Genomic DNA, 22,400 nt, shown 5'->3' on the forward strand with positions numbered 1-22,400 from the left:
TGTTCATGTTGTTTGATATTGTAATGTAATGTTTATGCCTCAGTTGCATTTATGCCACAGTTGTAAGTTTAGCTTCCTGTCCAGGGATTGTACTGCCCGGGACGTGCAGTCCTTGGGAAGGGGGCAGTGTTACGAATTTGGTATTTAAAAAGCTAATGTTAGTTCAATTATAAATTAAATGGTTTTATTTCTCACGCAGTGCAGCGCGTGATGAATATTAAAAGAAAGCTAGTATCTCTTTTTGATTTCGAGAAAGTACTGGAAAATTCTAGCGCGTGATTTTAAAATCTTATAAAAGGAGGAAAACATCTCAGTTTGTAGTAGTTGCTTAGTTTGTTGTTGTTTAGAAAACTGTTCTTGTTGATTGTAGCGAATTCGCGGATTAGCGTTCTTTAGCTGTTTTGAATTACGTTCTATTGTACATTTGAGTAGTTAAAAGATAACTACTGTGAGCTATTGTAATACTGCATGATAATTTGAGAAAATTTAAGCATTTTTGTTGTGATAATAATAAATTGTTGTTCATTTTTCATCGGACTTGTGCATTCATTTCATAACGAACCCGTACGCACGCAACAATATTTCTCCTCTCACATCTTACTTGATCTAGTGATAGTCTTAAGTTACTGAGAAACATGAATATATGCTGAAGAATATAGGAAAACTACATAGTCATGGAGTTGCTGAGAAGAAAACTTGAGAAAGTATAATACATATGAGTATAGTTTAATACCACATCATCTGAAACTTTGTATTTGGGGCCATTAAAATAATTTACTGCGTTTGATAGCTTTATTTAAGATGGTATTACTCATCTTGATTTGGCATACTGTTTCAGTGATCATTTTTAATACTTTATTTTGTAAAATTTGAAACTTTTTGAAATTTATAAAATTCGAAGCCTGCCTGATAACCATAGGCCATGCTGGTGAGGCAGTGATGATAGGCCATACAGTAGCTATATAATTTTTTTAATGAATAAATTCAAATTAGAATGCCTTTCTAGGTGAAGTTTATTTGCCTATATAAAATTTTCTGTTTGATGATAATGTTGTGTGCTTTGCCAAGCATGCATCTTATATATTTAGTCCAAGTATGTTTTTCTTTAGGGTAATAATTAGTTGTTTAAGCCTATAAATGATGTAAATTTATTGAATATAATCTATTATATTAATTTTTGTTCATAATACATTGTATTTATTATATTTATTTTATCTTGTCTGCCTTATAATTATTCTTGTTCCCATAATTTATGATTAATGTAGGTATATTTGGATAATTTTTATCTTCTACCAACTCTATTATGCCTCTGTATCTGAAATTTCGATATATAATATAGATATTTGTTTTAATTTAAATTCTGTAAACACCTGAAAGTAGCTGCTGGACAGCAAGCACTGCATCTATTTTGACAAAATTAATAATTTGATAAAACTTAACTTGTTTTCTGAAGTATTGAAAGAGTTTGAAATTTAAATTGCATTTGGACTGCACAAGTATTTTAGTTATTTTTAGATTCATTGATAGAAGGCATTATTGATCAGTGTAAATATTTCATTAATATTTTTCCTGTATTATCATAAAGATCTTCAATTTAGAAATGTCTTTTAAACAAAAAGTTTTTGTATGAAGTACAAATATAATACATTAAAATGCCTTTCATGTAATGAAAGACATACACATTTTGAGCTATGAATTTGGCTTCTATGTAAAAAGTTATTTTTTTATAAAAAAAGATATAAGATATATAAGAAGAAACACATAAAACTATTTTCGTCTGAGAATATAATGCAAAATCAACTGAATGAATGGCTTTGTGAAAATAAACTGTTAGAATACTTGACCTTTTTTGATTATCCACACCCCATGCCGAAAATCACAAAAAAGTACTTGTGAGACAAAGCAGTACACTGCCCAAATAGTTATATGGCAACCTAAAAATAGTGCCTAAAAATATTTATGTGGCAACTCAGTTATGCTTGTAGCATATGTCTGTTTTGGCAGCCCCAAAATGCAATGTTAAATATGCAATTGCCGGATGTTCTCTCTCTCTTTTTTTTTAAGACACATTGCTATGTACATGGGTAGAACAACAGTGCAGAAAAGGATTTCTCAAAAAAGGAAGTATTTTATTATTGGTATTTCTTTTTTTTAAAATTCATTTATTGCACTAGTATAGAATTCTTTATGAGCCATTGTTTGGGAAATGGCTGTTCTCTTTCATGCATTAGCTTGGGGAAAAATTAGCTACCAACAAGTTTGCGAATGCCAATGTTGGCAGTGTTTGCCACAGTTTTTCATTAAGGGTGCAGATGATCAGAAAGTACCAAATACTATCTAATTTCTTTTTTAAGTTTCTCATCATTTTTGATTTAATAAGTTATGCAAATATTGTCTACTGAGGTTTAGAAGAGAAAGTAGTTCATACATTCCTGATCTTTCAAGGAAATGGGATGATTTAGAATATTCACACCTTTCTTTGTAATAAATGATTTAATGACAAATACATTTTTTTTGTTAGTTATTATTGCAGTGTTATTAATTTGTTGTATAAAGATGCTTTATCCTGTAGTGAAAGTAAAAGTTAATTGATAAAGCACTTGACTTAATAAGGTAATTTTGTTTTAGAAGTTATATTGTTTTTTTCTTTGTAGAAAATTAAGACCTCCCCAATTTGTTTGGAATAATTGATGGAAACTTTTGTTTGAAGAGAAAGTGGAGTCCTTTCGAGCAAAAGTATTTCATGACTTATTCCTTGTGGTAAATGAACAATATTCTTTCCTGAAGGCTTCTGAAATCAAAATTCAGTGGCTAATGCAATTTTTCCACAAAGCTAATGCATGAAAGGCAAAAGACATTTTTAAAATATCAGCTAGCTATTAAATCATCCCATTTCTTTGAAAAATCAGGAATATATGAAGTACTTTCTCTTCTAAACCTCAGTAGACAATATTTGGATAACTTTTCAATTTAAAAAATACCATACAACAGTTATATAACAAAAACTGCATACTACAGCAATCTATCAAATTTTAAAAAAACAAGAAATATCAGTAATAGTATAACTTTTTATAGAAATCATTCTTTTTTGCATCTCGTGTACACAACAATATGTTTTTATTTAAAAAATACAGAGAATCACACAAACTTGTCATCCATGCAATTTGGCATCACACAACGGCCAAAAATGATCTGCGCTCTGTGCACACGCGGGTTACCATATAACTGTTTTAGTACCATACTGCTTTGCCTCTGAATACTTTTTAATGACCTTTTTAGTGGGGGTGTGGATAATCAGAAGGTGTCCATTTTCTTTTATTGCATATTTTTCGCATCAGTGTGTTTAAGCTGTGTCTTTGCTCAAATTAAACTTATTTGCTATAATATGAAATGACTGATGCTGACTTTGTTGCAATGTTAATATTTATTTAAAGCTTTGAAGAAAATCATTTATGGGCTCATAAATTTTTCTTTTCATCATGAGATGTTCTGTACCACCACAAAATATTAAATTGTATAAATATTCTTGTTCTGTTTTGGTTGCACATACCATTTCTTTTTTGCAACTTTATTAGCTTTAAGGCAAAACCATATTGCTTCTCACTAGTATTTGAATTTGCATTATCAAATGCTAATTTAAAATCAAATTATCAAATTTCATTTAAACGTATTGGTGTAAGCAATTAATATTTGAGAAATAACATGCTGAAATTAGTTATTTGGCAGATTTATTTGGAAAAATTGTCCTGGAACATTGTAGAAAGAGGTTTCCCCCCCAAGTTATTTTTGCTATTGCTTACAATGCATTGCTTTTTTAGGTCAATTTTTATATCTTTGGTATCCTCTTTCAGAGAAAAATATTCTGCTGGCGTTGGACCCCCAGTTAATATGAAATGCAGCATCTGTGATGGATCACATAAAGTAAAGCTATGCTAATCTAGTATAGTTAGTTTTTGCATACTATTATGTACAATTTTCTAATAATTTTATTATAATTATTAAAGTTTTGAAATGTTATAGCATACTTTGAAGATGTGTGCAAAATATAAATTCTGTAGTACCATATTTTGATTAGGTTGGTGGGCCCATTTGGGCAGAAAAGCTACATAACAAAGAGTTCATCCAGAAGACCATACAACTAGTTGATGGGGAAAAGGAATGTTACAATACTTCTAAAAGAATGTTAGGAATGTTAAATGTTATCTTAGAGGTATGGCTTTCTTAAGATTACTTATATTTTATATAATAAATAGATAAATGTTTCTGTAGTTTTTAAAATTTAACCTTATGTATTTTTCCTCCTATAAATAAAATCTACTTTTGACTGCCCAAATGGTATAGTGGTTAGGGGAGCCTACTGTGATACTGAAGGTTGAACCCTAGAAAAGGCATGGATGTTTGTAAATTTATAGTGTCTGGTAGCATGGGTGCACTCTGAATATGCAGTGAGCCAGAAGTCCTCTCAAGAGTTTGGTGGTAGGGAAAGAGGGGTGGGAGACCCTCGGACTCATTCTCACAGGATGCTCTCTTTCAAAATTGGGGGTGGAAATGAACAATGTTGTACTGTCACCTGTGGGATGCTGAAGGCTTTGCCATTGACATGTGCAATCTAGCTCTACTTGCCGCGATGATTTTCATGGCTTATTCTGATGTCATTGTTAGGCAAATGGGATAAGTTACAACACAAGTCTGCTTTTGCCTGATTGTCAGATTAGCTACGTCTTCATATTTATTATCACCAGTGAAATATTTTTTCTGTTTTATTTCATTTAATGACTTATTTATTAAAATTATTTTATATTTTAAAAAATTGTTTTTTAAACATTGGTTTAATGAAATATATATGGTTTAGTTATGGAAATTATTTTGATTAATTGATAGATGATGCTAGTGTCACTTGTGAAATGCAACGTGCCTTCTGAATTTCCATATCCTCTCCGCCGGCAGTTCGATAGATGGATGTTTGATGCTTCGAACACTAGTCGATTAGGAACATTTCGGTGCCTATTTAAAAGATTTCGATTTTCGATTATGAAAGCATATAGATTTGTTTGTCAGCTGAACCATCATGTTTTGATTAATGATCTGTAAATATTGTACATATTAAAAGTTACATTTTAAAAGTGATTGATGTCTATTTATAGCAATCTTAGAATATTTGAAACAATAGTAAAATGTATAATATAAAACTAGGATATCCTATGCGCATTTTATAATGTTATTGAGCTTAGCAATTTAAAAGCTTAATAAGTTTTCTCTGAAGTCTAAAAATATTTTCGATTTCAGTTGTTAAAAAATTCTGTTTAAAAAGCATACTAACTTTGACCACAGCATTAAGAGATTTTTTTTTTTAAAATTTTTTTTTAAATTTTTAATTTACAGCCTTTTTTAAAAAAGGAGCAGAGCAAACGGAAATATTTCAGTTTTCTTGTAGTTCTTAGAAATATAATAATTTTGGCATTTGTGAACAACTTAAATAAAGTGATTTCTAATTTGTTGAATAGACTATAGAGTAAAGAGCAGTTGGATGCTGTTACAAGCAGCAAACATGAAAGAACTTTTGAAATTAAACAAAAAAGCACATTTAGTTTGGTATAGACTGTAAATTAATTTTTATCGATTTCAAGGGTGTTCAGACAAAGGTTCCTATTTTTTAAAATCAAGGGGAAAAAAATTACATGTTCATATTACAATGCTAACTCTCCAACATTTCAAACTGTAATGGAATTTTTAGTTTAAGTTTGATATTATAATTTTTAATGTGTGTATATAAACAAAAATCTTTCTTTTTGTATTTACCTTGCTGTGTATGTTGCAGGAAGCTGTTTGTTACTGATAATAAATATTATCCCATTATCTTTAGGTCTGTTTTGTGTTTATATTTTAAAATAAATATTTTTATAAATGACAAAAGGGATTTCAAGCATAATTATTTATAGGAATACATGAGAGTAATAAGTGCATATGTGTACATCTTTGCAGGAATTAGATGACTGTCCTTTATTCCACAGAATTGAGAAACTGTCTAGTATCCTTCATGTTTCTACTCCAACCAATAAACAGATGAGGTAAATTAAATCTTTTAAATTATGTGTATGAAACTGCTTTTTACTTTCTAGAATCAAGAAGAATGTAATATCTCATATTCAAAATTTGGAAACTATAATTAATAAAAAAATTGCTAACTTTCACATTTTGTATAGTGGCATTTGTTCAGTGTTTTGCAATAAGTTATCAGAATACTTTCTTTGAATTTTGCCATTTACTTCCACACAAGGTTTCCTAGTGGATACTTCAACTATAATTCAATCCAGTTTCTTTAGATGGTATTGTTAATGGGGGGGGACTAAAATAATGCATTTTTTTAGGTATATATGTAATGACAGAACAATTTTGGAGGCACTGAAATATGAATGCTGAGAGGTAGATGCATAGAAATACTAATTGTGTAGATACTTAATGCTTAGAGTGTCCATCCATTTTGAAGAAGTTGAGTTGGATTAAATTCCTTTTATTTATTTAAATTCACTTGTGGCCACAATCCAGTTATGAATATTGAGAATAAGTGAATTATGGAATATTGGGCCGTTCTATTCTGCATTATCGAATATTGGGCCCTTCTACCAGTAATCTTGAATCATTTTTATGTTCCCCATTTGCAAGAATTCTCTCAGAAAAACTAAAAATTCATCCACTTTTAAATCTTTCCAAAAAGTTATTCATGACTTTTCTTTCATTTCAACGCTATGTTCTATTTTTAGTGTGTAAGAATTTATTTCTTAGACAAATTTTTCTGCAAATCCTTCGGTAAGGAAAAGGCGAAAATATCCAACAGCAGTACTTTATCGGAGTAATAATGGGCTCTCCACTCGTGCCTATTAAAGAACATTTACAATTTTGATATTGTTGCCATAGAAGTGAGTATAGCAGCACACACATGATTGCAGAAAGACGTCTGGCCAAGAGGAAAGCACATGCAAAAGTGACACATCAGTTCATAGGAAAAAAAGGAGGGAGTCAAAAGTTTCAGTTTTTAGTTTTGGTTTACAAGTCGGTGATTGGTCAAGAGGCATTAAGGGTTACGTAAGATCGCATTATTAGTTTGAATGACACTGTTGTATCTCTCAATAGAATTCTAAAAGGTAAAAAGAAATCTCTTACCTTTTCTTTCACCCGGGAGCCGAGCTTGTTCCATTCTAATTCTTATTCGATGAAATATCTAAACAATTCCAAGCTTTTGCATAAAAACTGACACTTCTGTATAAATAAAGATATTATATTTAGATACAGTTATATACAATTATTAGATTACATGAAATTACGCGCTCTCCAGCTAACAGTCAATCGAGTTCGGATTCAGAGTTCTAACTACGTTCTTACGTAAGATTATTCTCGAGTTTAGATGTAATGGTGCTGATAGTTCGGAGTTTAGATGTGGAGGCGCTGATAGTTCGGAGTTTAGATGTAACATCTCCTCCCACCATTGAGATCCGACGATGCGGAGGAACTCAATAGACACAGGTTCAGTCGATGAGGAGGCCGAACAACTCGTCCAGCTCTGGTCATCACTCAAGGACTTGAGGCAGGTTCTGGAATACTAGCAGCCTGATCAGCCTGACCAGTTGCATGGTCGTTTCTATCTCGAGGTGCTCTGTCGGGGAACGGAGGGCCAACGGATTCGGAAGTAGAGATCTCCAACGGGAAAAGCCGGGGCACTGGACGAAGCAGAATACCATTTCTTGTCTTGACCCTCGCTAGTCTAACTATTCCGTCTTTACTGGGGAAAAGCTCGACTATCTTGGCTAAAGGCCAATGTATGCGTCGTTTCTGGCTGTCTTCCAATAGAACGACATCGCCTACTTGCAACTGTTGAAATTTTCCCTTCTTTATTGCCTGTTGTCTCAACTGACCAAGATATTCATTATGAAATCTGTTTCGTAGATCATGTCTTATTCTCTGTCGGTATTTGGCTCGACGGTTTAGTTCTTTGGAATCTACGTAGTCCATATCAGGAACTCCAGATGACGGCAATTCTTGCAGAAACATCATAGGGGTCAGTGGTGATGGATCTTGATTATCCTCTGATACATATGTGATAGGTCGCGAATTAATCACTTGTTCACAGTCACATAATATAGTGTATAATTCTTCATAATTTAAGGACGTTCGACCTAACACTCTTCTTAAATTTTCTTTCACCATTCGCACAAGCCTCTCCCACCAACCTCCCCACCAGGCGGCGGTCGGAGGGTTGAACTTCCATCGTATCCTTTGGATAGAAGCAGCTGAACATATGGCGTTCCAATTAACTTTCTTAAGAATACTGTTAGTCCCTACAAAATTAGTTCTGTTGTCGGAATATATCACATAAAGTCTACCTCTTCTGGCAATGAATCTACGTAAAGATTGGATGAAAGTTTCTGTAGATAGAGAAGTAACTAGTTCGAGGTGAATGGCTCTATAAATGGCACATGTATACAAGACTATCCACGCTTTAGACCCCTCACGGAGATAGAGAGGACCCGCTAGATCTACACCGACGACTTCAAAAGTCGCCCCTTCTCTGACTCGATCTTCGGGTGGAAATCCTGGCTCGACTTCCACTCTTTGTGAAACAAATCTTTTACATCTTACACATTTTCTGATAATATTTCGAATACTTTTTCTGGATTTTAATATCCAAAAGTTTTCTCTAAGATTTGTCATTAAAGTGCTGACACCAGCATGCTGGAGTTCTAGATGTTTCTCGTAAATTAGTCTCTCAACAAGAATATGTTTTGAAGGTAAAATGATAAGATATTGGAAATTTTCATTATCTTGACGCTGTAGGACGTTCGTTTTGGCTCTTAAAATTCCATTTTGGTCTAAGATTGGTTTCAGCGCACGAATGGCGGGATCGTTTATGCCTGTAAATGATTCTTTCTGTACCAATCTACAAAGTGCCTTTTCAGCATTCTCCAATTCATCAACTGAGACATCAGGAGTGAGGTTTTTATCTTTGTTCTTTAAATTGTGATAAAACCTGAAAATCCAAGCGATCATTCTCACGCTTTTTCTATATGAAGAGAAGTATTTGTAGTACCGGTCCAAATTGTCTCCATGATCTAGAAGAGTCAGAATCGTTTTCCTTTTTTCCTTGTTTATAAGTTCTTCATCAGGCTTTTCTTCTACATGGGGCCACTCGTCTTCTGGTAAGTAAAGCCACGATGGGCCCTCCCACCATGCCGATTTCTGTAATTGCTCAATAGTACATCCTCTCGATGGGAGATCCGCTGGGTTTAAACTTCCAGGTACATGCCTCCAGTCAGATATTCTGGTAAGCGATCTTATTTCTTGTACTCTATTGTGAACAAACGTACCCCATGCTTGATCCCTTCTTATCCACCCCCAAAGCTGTAGAAGAATCACTCCAGAACACTGTTCTACAATTCTTAAGTTTCAAATCTGATAGAATTGTTTTGACAAGCCTGGCACCTATCAGACAGGAAAGAAGTTCAAGCCGTGGAATCGTAAGTTCCTTAATAGGGGCTATTCGACTTCTCGCACTTACTAACTGAACCTTTACACCTTCAATGGTTTCAGCTCTTAAAAATGCACATGTGGCATAGGCTCTTTTACTAGCATCCGAAAAAACGTGGAGCACTACGGTATCTTCGTTTTCGTAATCAATATTTAACCAACGAGGAATTTCAATCTGAGATAGCAGAGACAATTGGTACAACCAAGTCCCAAACTGCTCACTTATGGGAAGAGGAAGATCTTCATTCCACTTAATCTTCTGGTTCCATGTTTCTTGCAAAATTAGCTTAGGAATTACAGTTATCGGTGCAGCAAAGCCAATGGGATCAAAAATTTTCTGGGTAATTGACAAAACTTTTCTTTTGGTAATAGGTTCCCTCAAGTTAAATATTTCTTCGATCTTGCAACTCAAACTATCTTTCTCTAAATCCCATACTAAGCCTAATACTGGGACAACTTTCGTCTTGTTCTCTATCTCATCGATCATGTCAATGCAAAAATTTGATCGCCAACATCTCAAATTGAAATGCCCCGAAGCCAAAATCAATCTTGCTTCTTGAACGAAATTTTCAGCTTCATCTACGTGATTTAAGCTAATGAACGAATTATCGAGGTAAAATGAATCTTTCAAAATATTAGAAGTTTCTACAAATTTTTCTGGGACTGTAGTCAAAAGGTGACTAAGTGTAGCGGCTAGCAGAAACGGACTTGATGTGAGTCCAAAAACAACTCGGTTATGTCTGTAAATTTTAAACTTATGTTGATTATCGAACCATAGAAACCTTAAAAAATCTCTATCCTTTTCTGCTATTTTGATTTGACAAAAGGCCTTTTCGATGTCAGATGACACTCCTATGTGATATTTTCGAAAACGATTCAATATACGTGGAATAATTTCTATTAAATTTGGTCCTTTACTCAAACAATCATTGAGAGAGGGTGAATTCTTAGAACGTGCAGATGCATTGAAAACAGGCCGTATCTTTGTAGTTTCACTAGACTCTTTTATTACAGGTCTGTGTGACAAGTAGTGCACTCCTTCCTCCTTTTCCTCAGTTACTACCTCAATAATATCCTTCGCTTCCCACTGATCAAATATTTCTTCGTAATCTTTTCTTCTGCGTGTGTTAATTAGTTTACTTTCGGTTTTGACGAGGTGTCTTTCTGCCACAGTACGGTTACTGGATAAGACGGATTTATCTAAAATAAAGGGTAAGGTTACTTCATATCTCCCGGAGCTATCTCGTTTTACACTTTTTAAGAAATGTTTTCGGGTTTCTTCTTCCAAGGCACTTTTCGTTTTGTTTTCCTGACTTGAAATCCCCAAAGTGTCTAAACGCCAAAGATTGGACAAATTTGTATCGGAAACATGTAAGGATAAAGAAAGAACGGACAGGGAACTCGACGTATTCACATTCTCTTTAATCTTGCCCATTAAAGTCCAGCCTAACTTGGTCTCAAAGGCTACGTAATCCCCCGCAAAATGTTCAATTCTTTCAGTTAACAATTGTGCTGCGGTGTCCGCTCCTAACAGCATATGAATCTCTTCCGGATTTTCTTGAAACAGACAGAGATTTCCATTCACATGATTGTCGTTGATAAGGATTCCCCTTTTTTCCATCACTTTAATTAATTTTTCATCTTTCATCTTAGGTAGTGACGAACAAATTTTCCTCTGGTCTAGTGCTTCGATTTTACACCTGTACTTTCCATCCAAACTAGTTAAATCTATTTGATAACGATTATGATCTTCCGAAACTTCTACACCCCCAAATAACCCATGTTTAATTCTTTCAGTTCCTATCTTTTCTAATTTCAACGTTTTAGCAGCATATTGACTTATGTACGTGTTCTGACTTCCGGTGTCTATTAGCAATCTTAAATAACCCTTTAAGGTTTTCCCAGCTACCCCTACGACCAAAGTTTGTAAATAAACTTCAGAACGGTTGCTTTGATTCGAAAGTACTTTATTCTCAACTTCCTGGACAGTTTTGATCGTTCCCTTTTTACTCTCGGAATTAATTCTGTTGCACATAATCGTAGAATGCTTAGAGTGACAATGGGTGCAAAAAATGTTAGAATCACAAAATTTGCTGATGTGACCCTTATTTTGTAAACACCTAAAACAAGTGCCATTTTTGCGTAGTATTTCAACCTTTTCGTCATTAGTTAATTTCTGGGCAATAGGACATTTATGGCTTGAATGGGAAAAATCTCCGCAAAAAACACATGCCTTAATCAATTTTTCTTTAATACCCGTGGACACTAAATCAGAAGCAGAAGAAGCTTTCGTTTCTAATTTATTGCTCTTTCCATCGCTGAAATGACGAGTGTTTATTTTCTGGACTGCATACGCAGACTGACGGCGCCCACTATTCGCTGTCGAATGCTCTGAATTCTTATTTATGACTTCTGCCCTTTCGCGTGAATCTAAACATTGAGCTATAATCAAGCACAGGCTTTTAATATTACAATATGCACTTCCATTACTCATTCTGTTAATCTCAAGCAAAATATCTTGGGGAAGTGATTTCAGAATTATTGGACATAACACACTTGATAAATTCTCGAGAGACTGACCCAAATTTTCTAAACATCTTAATTCGATAGAAATATTGTCATAAAATTTTCTAAAGGCGCGAACATCATTCGAGATTTTCAACGGTTTAGTGTTCAAAATGTTATTTATGTGAGTGTAAATGAGCACATCTGTTTTCGCAAATCTTTCTTTTAGAAGATCAATTGCGGAATCGTAATTAGCAGCAGTAATCGGTAATCCTTCGACTGTATTTAAAGCAGAACCACCTAAATGAGCTTTCAAATAATTAAATTTGTCTATTTTATCTAATGAATCATTTTTATGAATGGCAGACTCGAAACTGTTCCAAAAGGTTAGCCAGTTGTTTATATCTCTGTAGAATTTCGTTAAAGTTAACTTAAGTAATTTAATTCGAACAGACTCGTTATGTTTTGGTTCGCTTTGACTATCAGTACTGAACTGGTTATTTACTACCGTTTCAGTAGATTTGCGTTTTAATTCATCGATTCTTTTGGAGGTACGGAAACTGCATTTAACGACCTTTTGGCGATATTCTTCAGATTTTTGGAATTCAGCATCAAATTCTTCGACTTTAAAAAGAGGTTCTAATTCTGTATCGACACTTTTAAGCGATTCGAAATTATTCTTTAATATTTCTAAATTTTCTTCCAAATCATGAATTTTCGGATCAATTTCCGAAAGCTGCGATTCCAAATCTTTAAGCGATTTCGTTACTGATGTTCGGAGAGCTGCGCGCTTCTTTTTTAATTTATTTAAGATCTCTTCAGACATGTTCTTAACAGTTCAAAAATTCAAAATGTAATCAATAATTGTATTCTTAATCTTTATTTTCTAATTTAAATTCTTATTCTTAGCTCGGGCGTCCCGGCAGGGATGCCAAAATTTGTTGTATCTCTCAATAGAATTCTAAAAGGTAAAAAGAAATCTCTTACCTTTTCTTTCATCCGGGAGCCGAGCTTGTTCCATTCTAATTCTTATTCGATGAAATATCTAAACAATTCCAAGCTTTTGCATAAAAACTGACACTTCTGTATAAATAAAGATATTATATTTAGATACAGTTATATACAATTATTAGATTACATGAAATTACGCGCTCTCCAGCTAACAGTCAATCGAGTTCGGATTCAGAGTTCTAACTACGTTCTTACGTAAGATTATTCTCGAGTTTAGATGTAATGGTGCTGATAGTTCGGAGTTTAGATGTGGAGGCGCTGATAGTTCGGAGTTTAGATGTAACAGACACAGTTTAGACTTAAGCGCTATTTTTAGGGCAGATAGATGAAGTTCCCAAGTGAAATAGAAAATAAAAGAGATTATAGTGAATTAAATTTAGAAGTTTGCTTTCATATTTTTTATCTTACATATACATATATATTCTTTTTCGCTATTTCGTTTTAATGTTTATATGTTTTAAGTTCTGTTAGTTCCTCCACCCGTAATATTTTGATTTGTAGCAAAAAAATAGTGACAAATTCTTTATTTACTGTATTCTAAATGAGACCTTTTAAAAGTTTTGGCATGAAATTTTAGTATAAAATGAGGATGAACCTAATTACAGATAAATAAATCTTACTGCAGTCAAATTCCAGTTTATTGGAGTAATAATGGGAAGAATGACCATGTTAACTTAGAATCACAGTTAATTCAAGGTCAATTAAAAATACACAGGCAAGAGAAATAATCCATATTATAATTAACTGAAAAATGACCCATATTATAATTAAGAGAGCAAGAATAAGTTCATTTATTTATGTAAATTAAACCAGTGTTCAAAGGTGTAGAGAAATATGTCATACAGCGATAGCAGCGCCCTCAACTGAAGTAGAAGTCAGTTAGATGGGAATGGCGCATTAAGCCATATTCTTTGATTAGTAGAATTTTTCGTATGTTGATTAACTAACAAATTAACTGTACATATTGTAAATAAATATTAACTTAACCTTGAATATAAATCAATTATAGATATGATGTTCTTCATTTAGAAAAAATGATTTTAGATACGGTAGAAGTTTCGCCTTAGAATTAAAAAACCCTTTCGCGACATGGTGCATCGGTGCCATGAACATTTGGCCAATTTAAAACTTTGTGTTTTTTTATTTTGGATAGCACTTTGTGCGAATACAGCCAAGGTAAGCCTGTATTTTCTATTTTTGATATAATATGGAAGATCTTATTGCTAAACTGAAATCAAAATGAAATTGAGTCATTGAGGACTGCAATGTCCAAGATATTAAAGAAAATTGAAATCGAACTGAGTAGTAAAGATGGTAGTAGTATAAATATAAATGCATTAGAAGAAATTTTAGACCAGTTAAATGAAAAATCAAAATCCTTGAGTGATTTAGACGCTCAAATAGAATGAGAATTAAAAGTCCAAGCAGAATAATTTGAACTTGGAATCTCACCCGTTTTGGAATATGAAGAGAAAATTCAAGTGTGGCAATTTAGAGGAAAGAAAAAGTTGAAGAAATTAAATAAGCATGAAAATTCGGACAAGGCAAGTAGGGACATTTCTAATGAAATCGTTAAAGAATCTGAAAACAAAAGTAACAAATTCTAAATTTCAAGATTTATTTAGAACTTGCTTATCATGCGCATGCACTACGGGAATCAACGGCGGTTGCCAACACTATTTGCATGCCTGCATTATGGAATATTGGGTTCTTCTAAGATAAGCTGGAAATTTATCGCAGAAGGTTGTAGACCACAAATAGTCTATAGGTTGAGGTTCTCAAGGTGCACTATTTTTTCCAAAATGCAATGCACTTAAAATTAATGAAAACCAATTTCAGCTAATGCTATTTGAAGAATAAAATGATGTCTTCCATATACATGACAAACATTTATTTAAGCTATGAAGACATTGAACAACAGAGTAGAAACATGATATTACACAGCGCTTAGCACTTCTTTCTTACATGCGATACTCACCATTGACATTGGCTAACTACCTAGAAAAATATTACGCAGCAGAGAACTTGCTTATCATGCGCATGCGCTAAGGGAATCAACGACAGTTGCCAACACTATTTGCATGCCTGCATTATGGAATATTGGGCCCTTCTACTAGTAATCTTAAAGTCTATTCATTTTTATGTTCCCCATTTGCAAGAATTCTCCCAGAAAAACTAAAAATTCATCCACTTTTAAATCTTTCCAAAAAGTTATTCATGACTTTTCTTTCATTTCAACGCTATGTTCTATTTTTAGTGCATAAAATTTATTTCTTAGACAAATTTTTCTGCAAATCCTTCGGTAAGGAAAAGGCGAAAATATCCAACAGCAGTACTTTTAGTTGGCTGTATTAGCAAGGACTCGGTTTTTGTAAATGTATTACTTATCATACAACTTGAATCTGTCTTCCAGTCAACAAGACTGTTCTTCCCAATTGCCGGAAATTGTTGAGTTGTATCTTCTGTATCAGAATCTAACATTTCTATGGTATCCACCGCAACATGTCTATCTCCTTCTGATTCGCTCGAAGAATCCCAACCGTAATCTTCATCATCTGTGCTCTCATAATCAGAAAGGTCACTCTTTTTTAGTAATTCTAATATTTTGTTTCAAGTCAATTTTTTATTTACTTTCCTTTTCTTAGGCTGTGAATCAAAATCCTTGAGTGATTTAGACGCTCAAATAGAATGAGAATTAAAAGTCGAAGGCCCTGCAATACCTGTAGTGTTCCCCATTTTTTAAAATGGATACTAAAGAAACTGAAACAAAATTAAAATCCACACACCTAAAATATAAAAATAATGCTTAAAAGAAACTGAAACACAAAATTAAAAAACCACACACCTAAAATATAAAAATAATGCTTCACTAACATGCCTCAAAAACCTCTTCGCTCAGCCTCCAAAGCTGCACTAAAAGTAAAGCATATAACTTATCACAGTCGATCGTCGTCTCATAGCGTCACAGGCATACGAGGTAGCACTATGCTGATGCGCCAGTGTGTCAGTGAATGTGTTAATGTATAAAATCTTGCATGAAAGAAAAAGGATATTAGATTAGATGAAAATTAAGGCAATTTGGAAAAACTTTGAAGCATTGCATAAGTGTTTCTTTATTCTTATCTTGAAATTGAATTAATACTGTGTTTTTTCAGTTTTAAATTTTTATTTCATTTATTCCTTTATTTTAAATTTTTATTATCAACTCTTTTTTAGATCGGCAGTATTAAATGCTGGATATAGAGTATCCATGTCTCATACAGTTCCCACCTCAATCAAAACTGATGCTCCTCAAGAAGTCATCTGGAGTATTATTAAAACTTGGGTGTGTTTCTTATATTAAATTATAAAATATATCCAAAAAGGGTTTTAATAGAATTTTAAAGTTATTTAAATTTTTTCAGTAGCATAGTTAGGTAAAAAACAAGTTTAAATAAATTTGCATTTAAAGAGATTTTATAATTTTAAGCTAAAATAATATATTATTGAAAAAATATGAAACAGAGACAATTTAAAGTATGTTATATTCAGCATTAAAAGTAATTAAATTATGTGTGAATAAAAATGTACAACTGCTGAGATTTTTTTAAAAATTATTAATTCTTTTGCTGATATATTCCTGTATGTGTTGCATAGAATTAATTTTTGTTTGTTCAGTAGTACAGATTTTTTATAAGCCTTAGTGTGTTTGTTTCTATTTATAAACACTTTGAAATTGGTTTCACTAATTACTCACATCAATTAATTCGTCAGTCGTAAATGAATTCCAGGTTTTTTTTTTAATTCTTTAATATTTTGTATTTAGTATGCACAGCTAAAACTGAGTTTGCTAATGGCTATATCTCATTGCAGTATATTGCTAAGATGGGAAAATAAATTAATATTTTTTTCATTTTTACCTTTCAATTGTTTATTTGTTTAACTTTATTGTGTACATTTCTTTAAGTTAGGCAAGGCAAAATCCCGGGAAAAAAACTTTTGAAGAAAATTTATCAAAAAGAATCATGTCCAAGAAACCAAGGTATGCTATATCTATACATAAATTAAATAACTTTAAATATGCATCCATATTTTTTCTCTCAAATATATATATATATATATTATATATTTATGTGTATTATTTTTTATGGAGTTATTTCAAAATATATGCTAAACAATATTATTTAGAACCTTATTTTAAATTTTATTTGAAATTTGTTTGTTACGCAATAATTAAAATAACATATTATTACGAAATGTACAGGCACCGTAAGATGGCTTCCCCGCAAAGCAGGTTTAGGGTTGCCATAAAATGGCAAGAGAAGGCAGAGTTGCCATATTTGGCAATAAATTGCCCATTTGGCGACAAAATTACCGATATACCATGGATGGATGGATGGAGAACCTTCTGGAACGAATTCCCACCATTTCAGCCCAGAATGTTCTTGAACACAAGCTGAAAGCTATATTAACCCTGCTGGTCCGCAGTCAGTTAGTGTGTCTCATCTATTGGGTTGGCAACTATGTAATTGCGGATTTCACTCATAGATGGCTTCAGCTGAATTTTTAGGGTTGCAGATGTAGTACAAATGTAAAACACATTTTATTATTTGATAGTTGGCAATTCAACTGTCAATCAGTAAAAAATGTTTTTTGATCGGTTGCGTAGTTTTCGTTTGGCGTTCGTTGAAAAATGGAAAATCAAAAGGAACATTTTCGTCATATTTTGCTTTTTTATTTCCGCAAAGGGAAAAACTCATTGCAAGCTCATAAAAAGTTATATGCTATTTATGGTGATGAAGCCTTAAAAGAATGGCAGTGTCAAAATTGGTTTGCCAAATTTTGTTCTGGTGATATTTCACTCAAAGATGAAAAACGCTCTGGTCGTCCAGTTGAAGTTGATGACGACCTAATCAAAGCAATAATCGATTCAGATCATCACAGTACAACACGTGAGATTGCAGAGAAGCTTCATGTGTCATATACATGCATTGAAAATCACTTAAAACAACTTGGCTATGTTCAAAAACTCGATACATGGGTTCCTCACTAACTGAAAGAAACGCATTTAACACAACGCATTAACAGCTGTGATTTGCTAAAGAAACATAATGAAAATGATCTATTTTTAAAACGACTGATAACTGGTGATGAAAAATGGGTTGTTTACAACAATATCAAGCAGAAAAGATCGTGGAGCAGGCCAGGTGAACCAACTCAAACAACATCAAAAGCTGATATTCATCAAAAGAAGGTTTTGTTATCAGTTTGGTGGGATTACAAAGGAATTGTCTACTTTGAACTCTTACCACCCAACCGAACGATCAATTCTGATGTCTACATTGAACAACTAACGAAATTAAACAATGCAGTTGAAGAAAATTGGCCCGAATTGACAAATCGAAAAAGTGTTGTATTCCATCATTGCAATGCAAGGCCACACACATCTTTGGTCACTCGGCAAAAATTATTGGAGCTTGGTTGGGATGTTTTGCCACATCCACCCTATAGTCCTGACCTTGCACCATCTGATTACTTTTTGTTTCAATCTTTACAAAAATCCTTGAATGGTAAAAATTTCAATAATGATGATGATGTCAAATTGTACCTGATTCAGTTTTTTGCTAATAAAAACCAGAAGTTTTATGAGCGTGGGATTATGATGCTGCCTGAAAGATGGCAAAAGGTCATTGATCAAAATGGGTAATACATTACAAAATAAAGTTATTTAGTTCCATGAAAAAATTGTCTTTGATTTTCTAAAAAAAATCCGCAATTACTTAGTTGCCAACCCAATAGTTAGTACATGCGGAGACGATCGAGTTGACAGCTGAGCAGCGAGTGCATCAAAGAGTCTCTTAGTGTATTGCAGTTAGTGCATCGTCGAGAGAGTGTGTTAAGCTCCGGGAACGACTGAACCGAAGAGTTGGGACCTGTGCTCTGTGTGTCATCGACTGCATCACGAGTTGTGGTGTGGAGAGTCTCGAGAGTATGTGGAGGTCTGAGAATGGCAGAGTCAAGAGCTGTATTCTGGTGCTTTGCAGTGAAGCTGTCTCCACCGTTATTGCCTGACAGTGTGAAGGCTGTGTCGCTGATTGTTCCAGCGTGTTTATAGTAGACCTTCGACGACTGTAAAAGGAGCTGTCCTGATTAATATTGGCTAAATAAAGTGTGTTTCGATACTTCATAAAGTGTCATCGTTATTCACTCCAAATCCACATAAACCCTGTACGAACGTGAAGGAAGAAAATAATGCAACAACTATCGATAGTTTCAGAAAAAAGAAACGTAACAATATTTTATATCAAATGTTTTTCACCTGGTTTGTTGTAATTTACAGTACGACAGAACTGGATGTAAGTTAATTTCAGGGTCTAGATTGTTTCTCCATTTTCTATGAATACTGAAATCTATGTGTTAGATATATATCATAAAAATAAAGAATTTGGAAACTTGCTATCTAAAAAGCATTAATGTTTTACTCAATTATAGTTTGCACTGTCAATTTTGTTTAGCACTGTTAATAAAATTAGATATGTCAGTATTATATTTGGCATTTTTTTTTTTTTTTTTTTTTCATAATGACAATTTTTCTAGTCTTGAGGATTATATTTTTAATTATAAATCACCTTATAAGACAGAAAAACATGAAAATTGCCCTTACATAAATTCATAGTTTGATTGATATTAGAACCAGAACAAAACAGTGCTATTCTGTATAAATAGTATAATAGAGCTCTTTCAAAATGGACAAATTGTGAAATCTTTTGACTGCTTACCACAAACTAAATGCAGGATGAAGGACAGTGAATCTTTTAATTGTCTGAAGTAAAATATTAAGAGAAGACTATTCTGCTAAGAATAACAAAGTTGACATTTTTCAATTCTGTGTGTACAGTAGTCATATGTAATATCTATATATGTGTATTAAGCTTGGACCGCTGCCAGAACTGATGCAACCAATACGGCTGCATGAGATGGCAGAATTTAGGGGCAGCAAAATTTTTAGAATTTGGAGCAGCAAAATTTAGGAATGCAGAATTTTTTAGAATTTAGGAAAGGCACCGAACAGTAGAATTCAGGGCTGAAAATATTTTTGGAATTTAGAGAAGCTCCATACAGCAGAAATTAGGATCTGTGGAGATTGTAGTAGGCAGCAAAATGTCTAGTGCCAACCCTGGCATTGAGCATTGTGAAGTAAACCGTACTTTTTTTAAGAAAATTATTCTTCAGTGACTTTTCAGCTCATAGTTGGCTCTGGCCTTCTTTAGAATTTCATGGCCTTAATCTTCCAATTAGACCTGCAAGTTAGACAAGTCTTTTCCCAGACAGTCTAGTCATTTGTGTTTCAGTCTCGATCTTTTTTGAGTGTGCATTGGCTTGTATAGGAATTTGTTTTTTTGTGATAGTTCTATTTTCAAGCTTCTGATTAGGTGAACAACCCATCTTAATCTTTGGGTGCTGATAAAATTTATGATGTCTGCATACCTTATGTCTTGTAGATTTCTCCATTGGTTCTTCTTCTTTAAATGCCATTTATATGAATACCTCCAACAATGCTTCTGAAAATCTTTCTGTCAAAGAGTGGAAGTATTTTTTTTAACCTTTTCATTCACTGTCAAAGTTTCAACTTCATATGCCAAACAGGTTTAATTAAGCATTTGTAAATCGTCAGTTTAATTGTTTTTATTTCAGATACTTTAAACCAAAAGAGCATTGGGTACCAATTTTTTTTTTTTTTTTTTGCTTTGTTTCAATTTTCAGGAGAAATATTGTTTCCTATATTAACTACAAAGCCAAGATATGTGAAACACTCAACAACTTTATCAATTTCTAAGAAAGAATGATTAAATTTTCTCTTAGTGCTTGGCATATATTTATTTTTGTTTGGTTTACGCTAAGGTGCATTTTAGCTACTTCAGCTTTCAGCAAGAAAAATGCCCATTTGAGTGCTTCAGAAGTTCTAGCAAACAAGTGCTACAAATGCCATTCATTTGTTAAAAGTTATATTATGATTAATAAAATTAGAACTTTAGGAAGCTAGTAAGATGGGTTTTAAAGAAGTAACACTTTTTAAAAAAGAAAAAATTTAAAAAGTATTTGTGTTTGTTGAATTCTGAAAAAATAATTTTCTGAATGTGTCTTTTCTTTTTATGTTTCGTAGCATTGATGTGTCTTTTGAACTTCATCCAGATGCAGATCCCCAGTCACGCAGCAATAATTTGCTGCGTTTTCAGATAAATCCTGCTCCCAACTGGGGTCCTAAGTGCAGAGCAACGACTAGGTAATGATTTAGGTTGACTTATGTGTTTTTACAATATTAATCCTCTCTACACATCATGTGTATTCAAGTTCTGGCATTCTAATTAAATGGAATTTTATATTTTGAATGGCATATGAAAATTTTTCTTTTTAAACATGAATTTCATTAACTTAAGTAAAGGGATACACTTTTCAGAGAAAAAAAAAAAAAAAAAAAAAAATTAAAAAATTAATAGGGAATTTTATATTTAAAATTAATTAAATTCAGTTGAGTTCTTTTTTAAAGTTTTAATTTAGATAGTTAAACCACTCGTATCTATTAGAAAAGGAATTAAGAAAAATCTTTAAAATATAAATACAGTAAGACCCCACTTAACGCTGTTTCGTTTAGCGCTGTTTCGGTTTAGCACTCTTTTATTTCAACCCGGGGATTCTCCGAAATTGTCCGCAGAGCTAGGTTTCCAAATAACATATCTGAAACAGTGTAGTTGTGTTTCTTGCTTGGTGGACGCATTTTTATCATTTGAAACATTTGTTGACATTATTGTAAGTTTAAATTTGTATAATACTATAACGATTAATACAGTGACAAATATTATGATCTTTAGTTTTTATCATGGGTGATAATAAAAAACAAGAAAAGAAAGCAACCAGAAAAAGCATTTCACTGGAAACTCAAATGCAAGTGATTAGAAGATTAGATTCTGGTGAACGAACGTCAATCTCAAATTAGTGCTGCATTGATTTTGGCAACTTCGACAATAAGGACAATTCTTAAGAATAAAGAAAAAATACTGTCATCGGCAACTGTAACTACGTCAAGCTCTGCAACTATAATTACCCGTTCTAGAAATAACATTATAGAGGAAATGGAAAAACGACTGTCTATATGGATTGACGACGAAATTGAACGCAATATGCCATTAAGCCAATCTATCATAATGCCTTCTTAACAAAAAGGCAGAAAATTGGAAACCCAGAATAGACTGAATGATCTGACTGAGAATTTTATTTGTTTTTAAAAGTATATGCGTTTATATTGTTTTTATTTTTGTAAGAAATATAAGTTTGATTTTATTTTTATTAAAAAAAACATTATTAAATTTAATGCCTAACCATTTTTT

The 22,400-nt window shown here is 32.9% G+C and overlaps 1 protein-coding gene across 2 annotated transcripts in view; it reads left to right on the forward strand.

Annotated features, from left to right (window-relative positions):
• The window catches only part of Trm1 (tRNA methyltransferase 1), a 71,338-nt gene that overhangs the window by 37,026 nt on the left and 11,912 nt on the right, over nt 1–22,400 (forward strand). For both annotated transcript variants that reach the window (XM_035350345.2, XM_035350344.2), the window contains exons 8-13: nt 3,852–3,921; nt 4,076–4,210; nt 5,983–6,068; nt 16,252–16,360; nt 16,986–17,056; nt 21,179–21,298. In XM_035350345.2, coding sequence (XP_035206236.2) covers nt 3,852–3,921; nt 4,076–4,210; nt 5,983–6,068; nt 16,252–16,360; nt 16,986–17,056; nt 21,179–21,298 — 591 coding nt within the window. The remainder of the gene's footprint in view (nt 1–3,851; nt 3,922–4,075; nt 4,211–5,982; nt 6,069–16,251; nt 16,361–16,985; nt 17,057–21,178; nt 21,299–22,400) is intronic.

The sequence above is a fragment of the Stegodyphus dumicola genome, chromosome 9 (genome assembly GCF_044657685.1).
Source record: "Stegodyphus dumicola isolate Sdum_Otavi_A_Nest chromosome 9, ASM4465768v1".
Lineage (NCBI taxonomy): Eukaryota > Metazoa > Arthropoda > Arachnida > Araneae > Eresidae > Stegodyphus > Stegodyphus dumicola.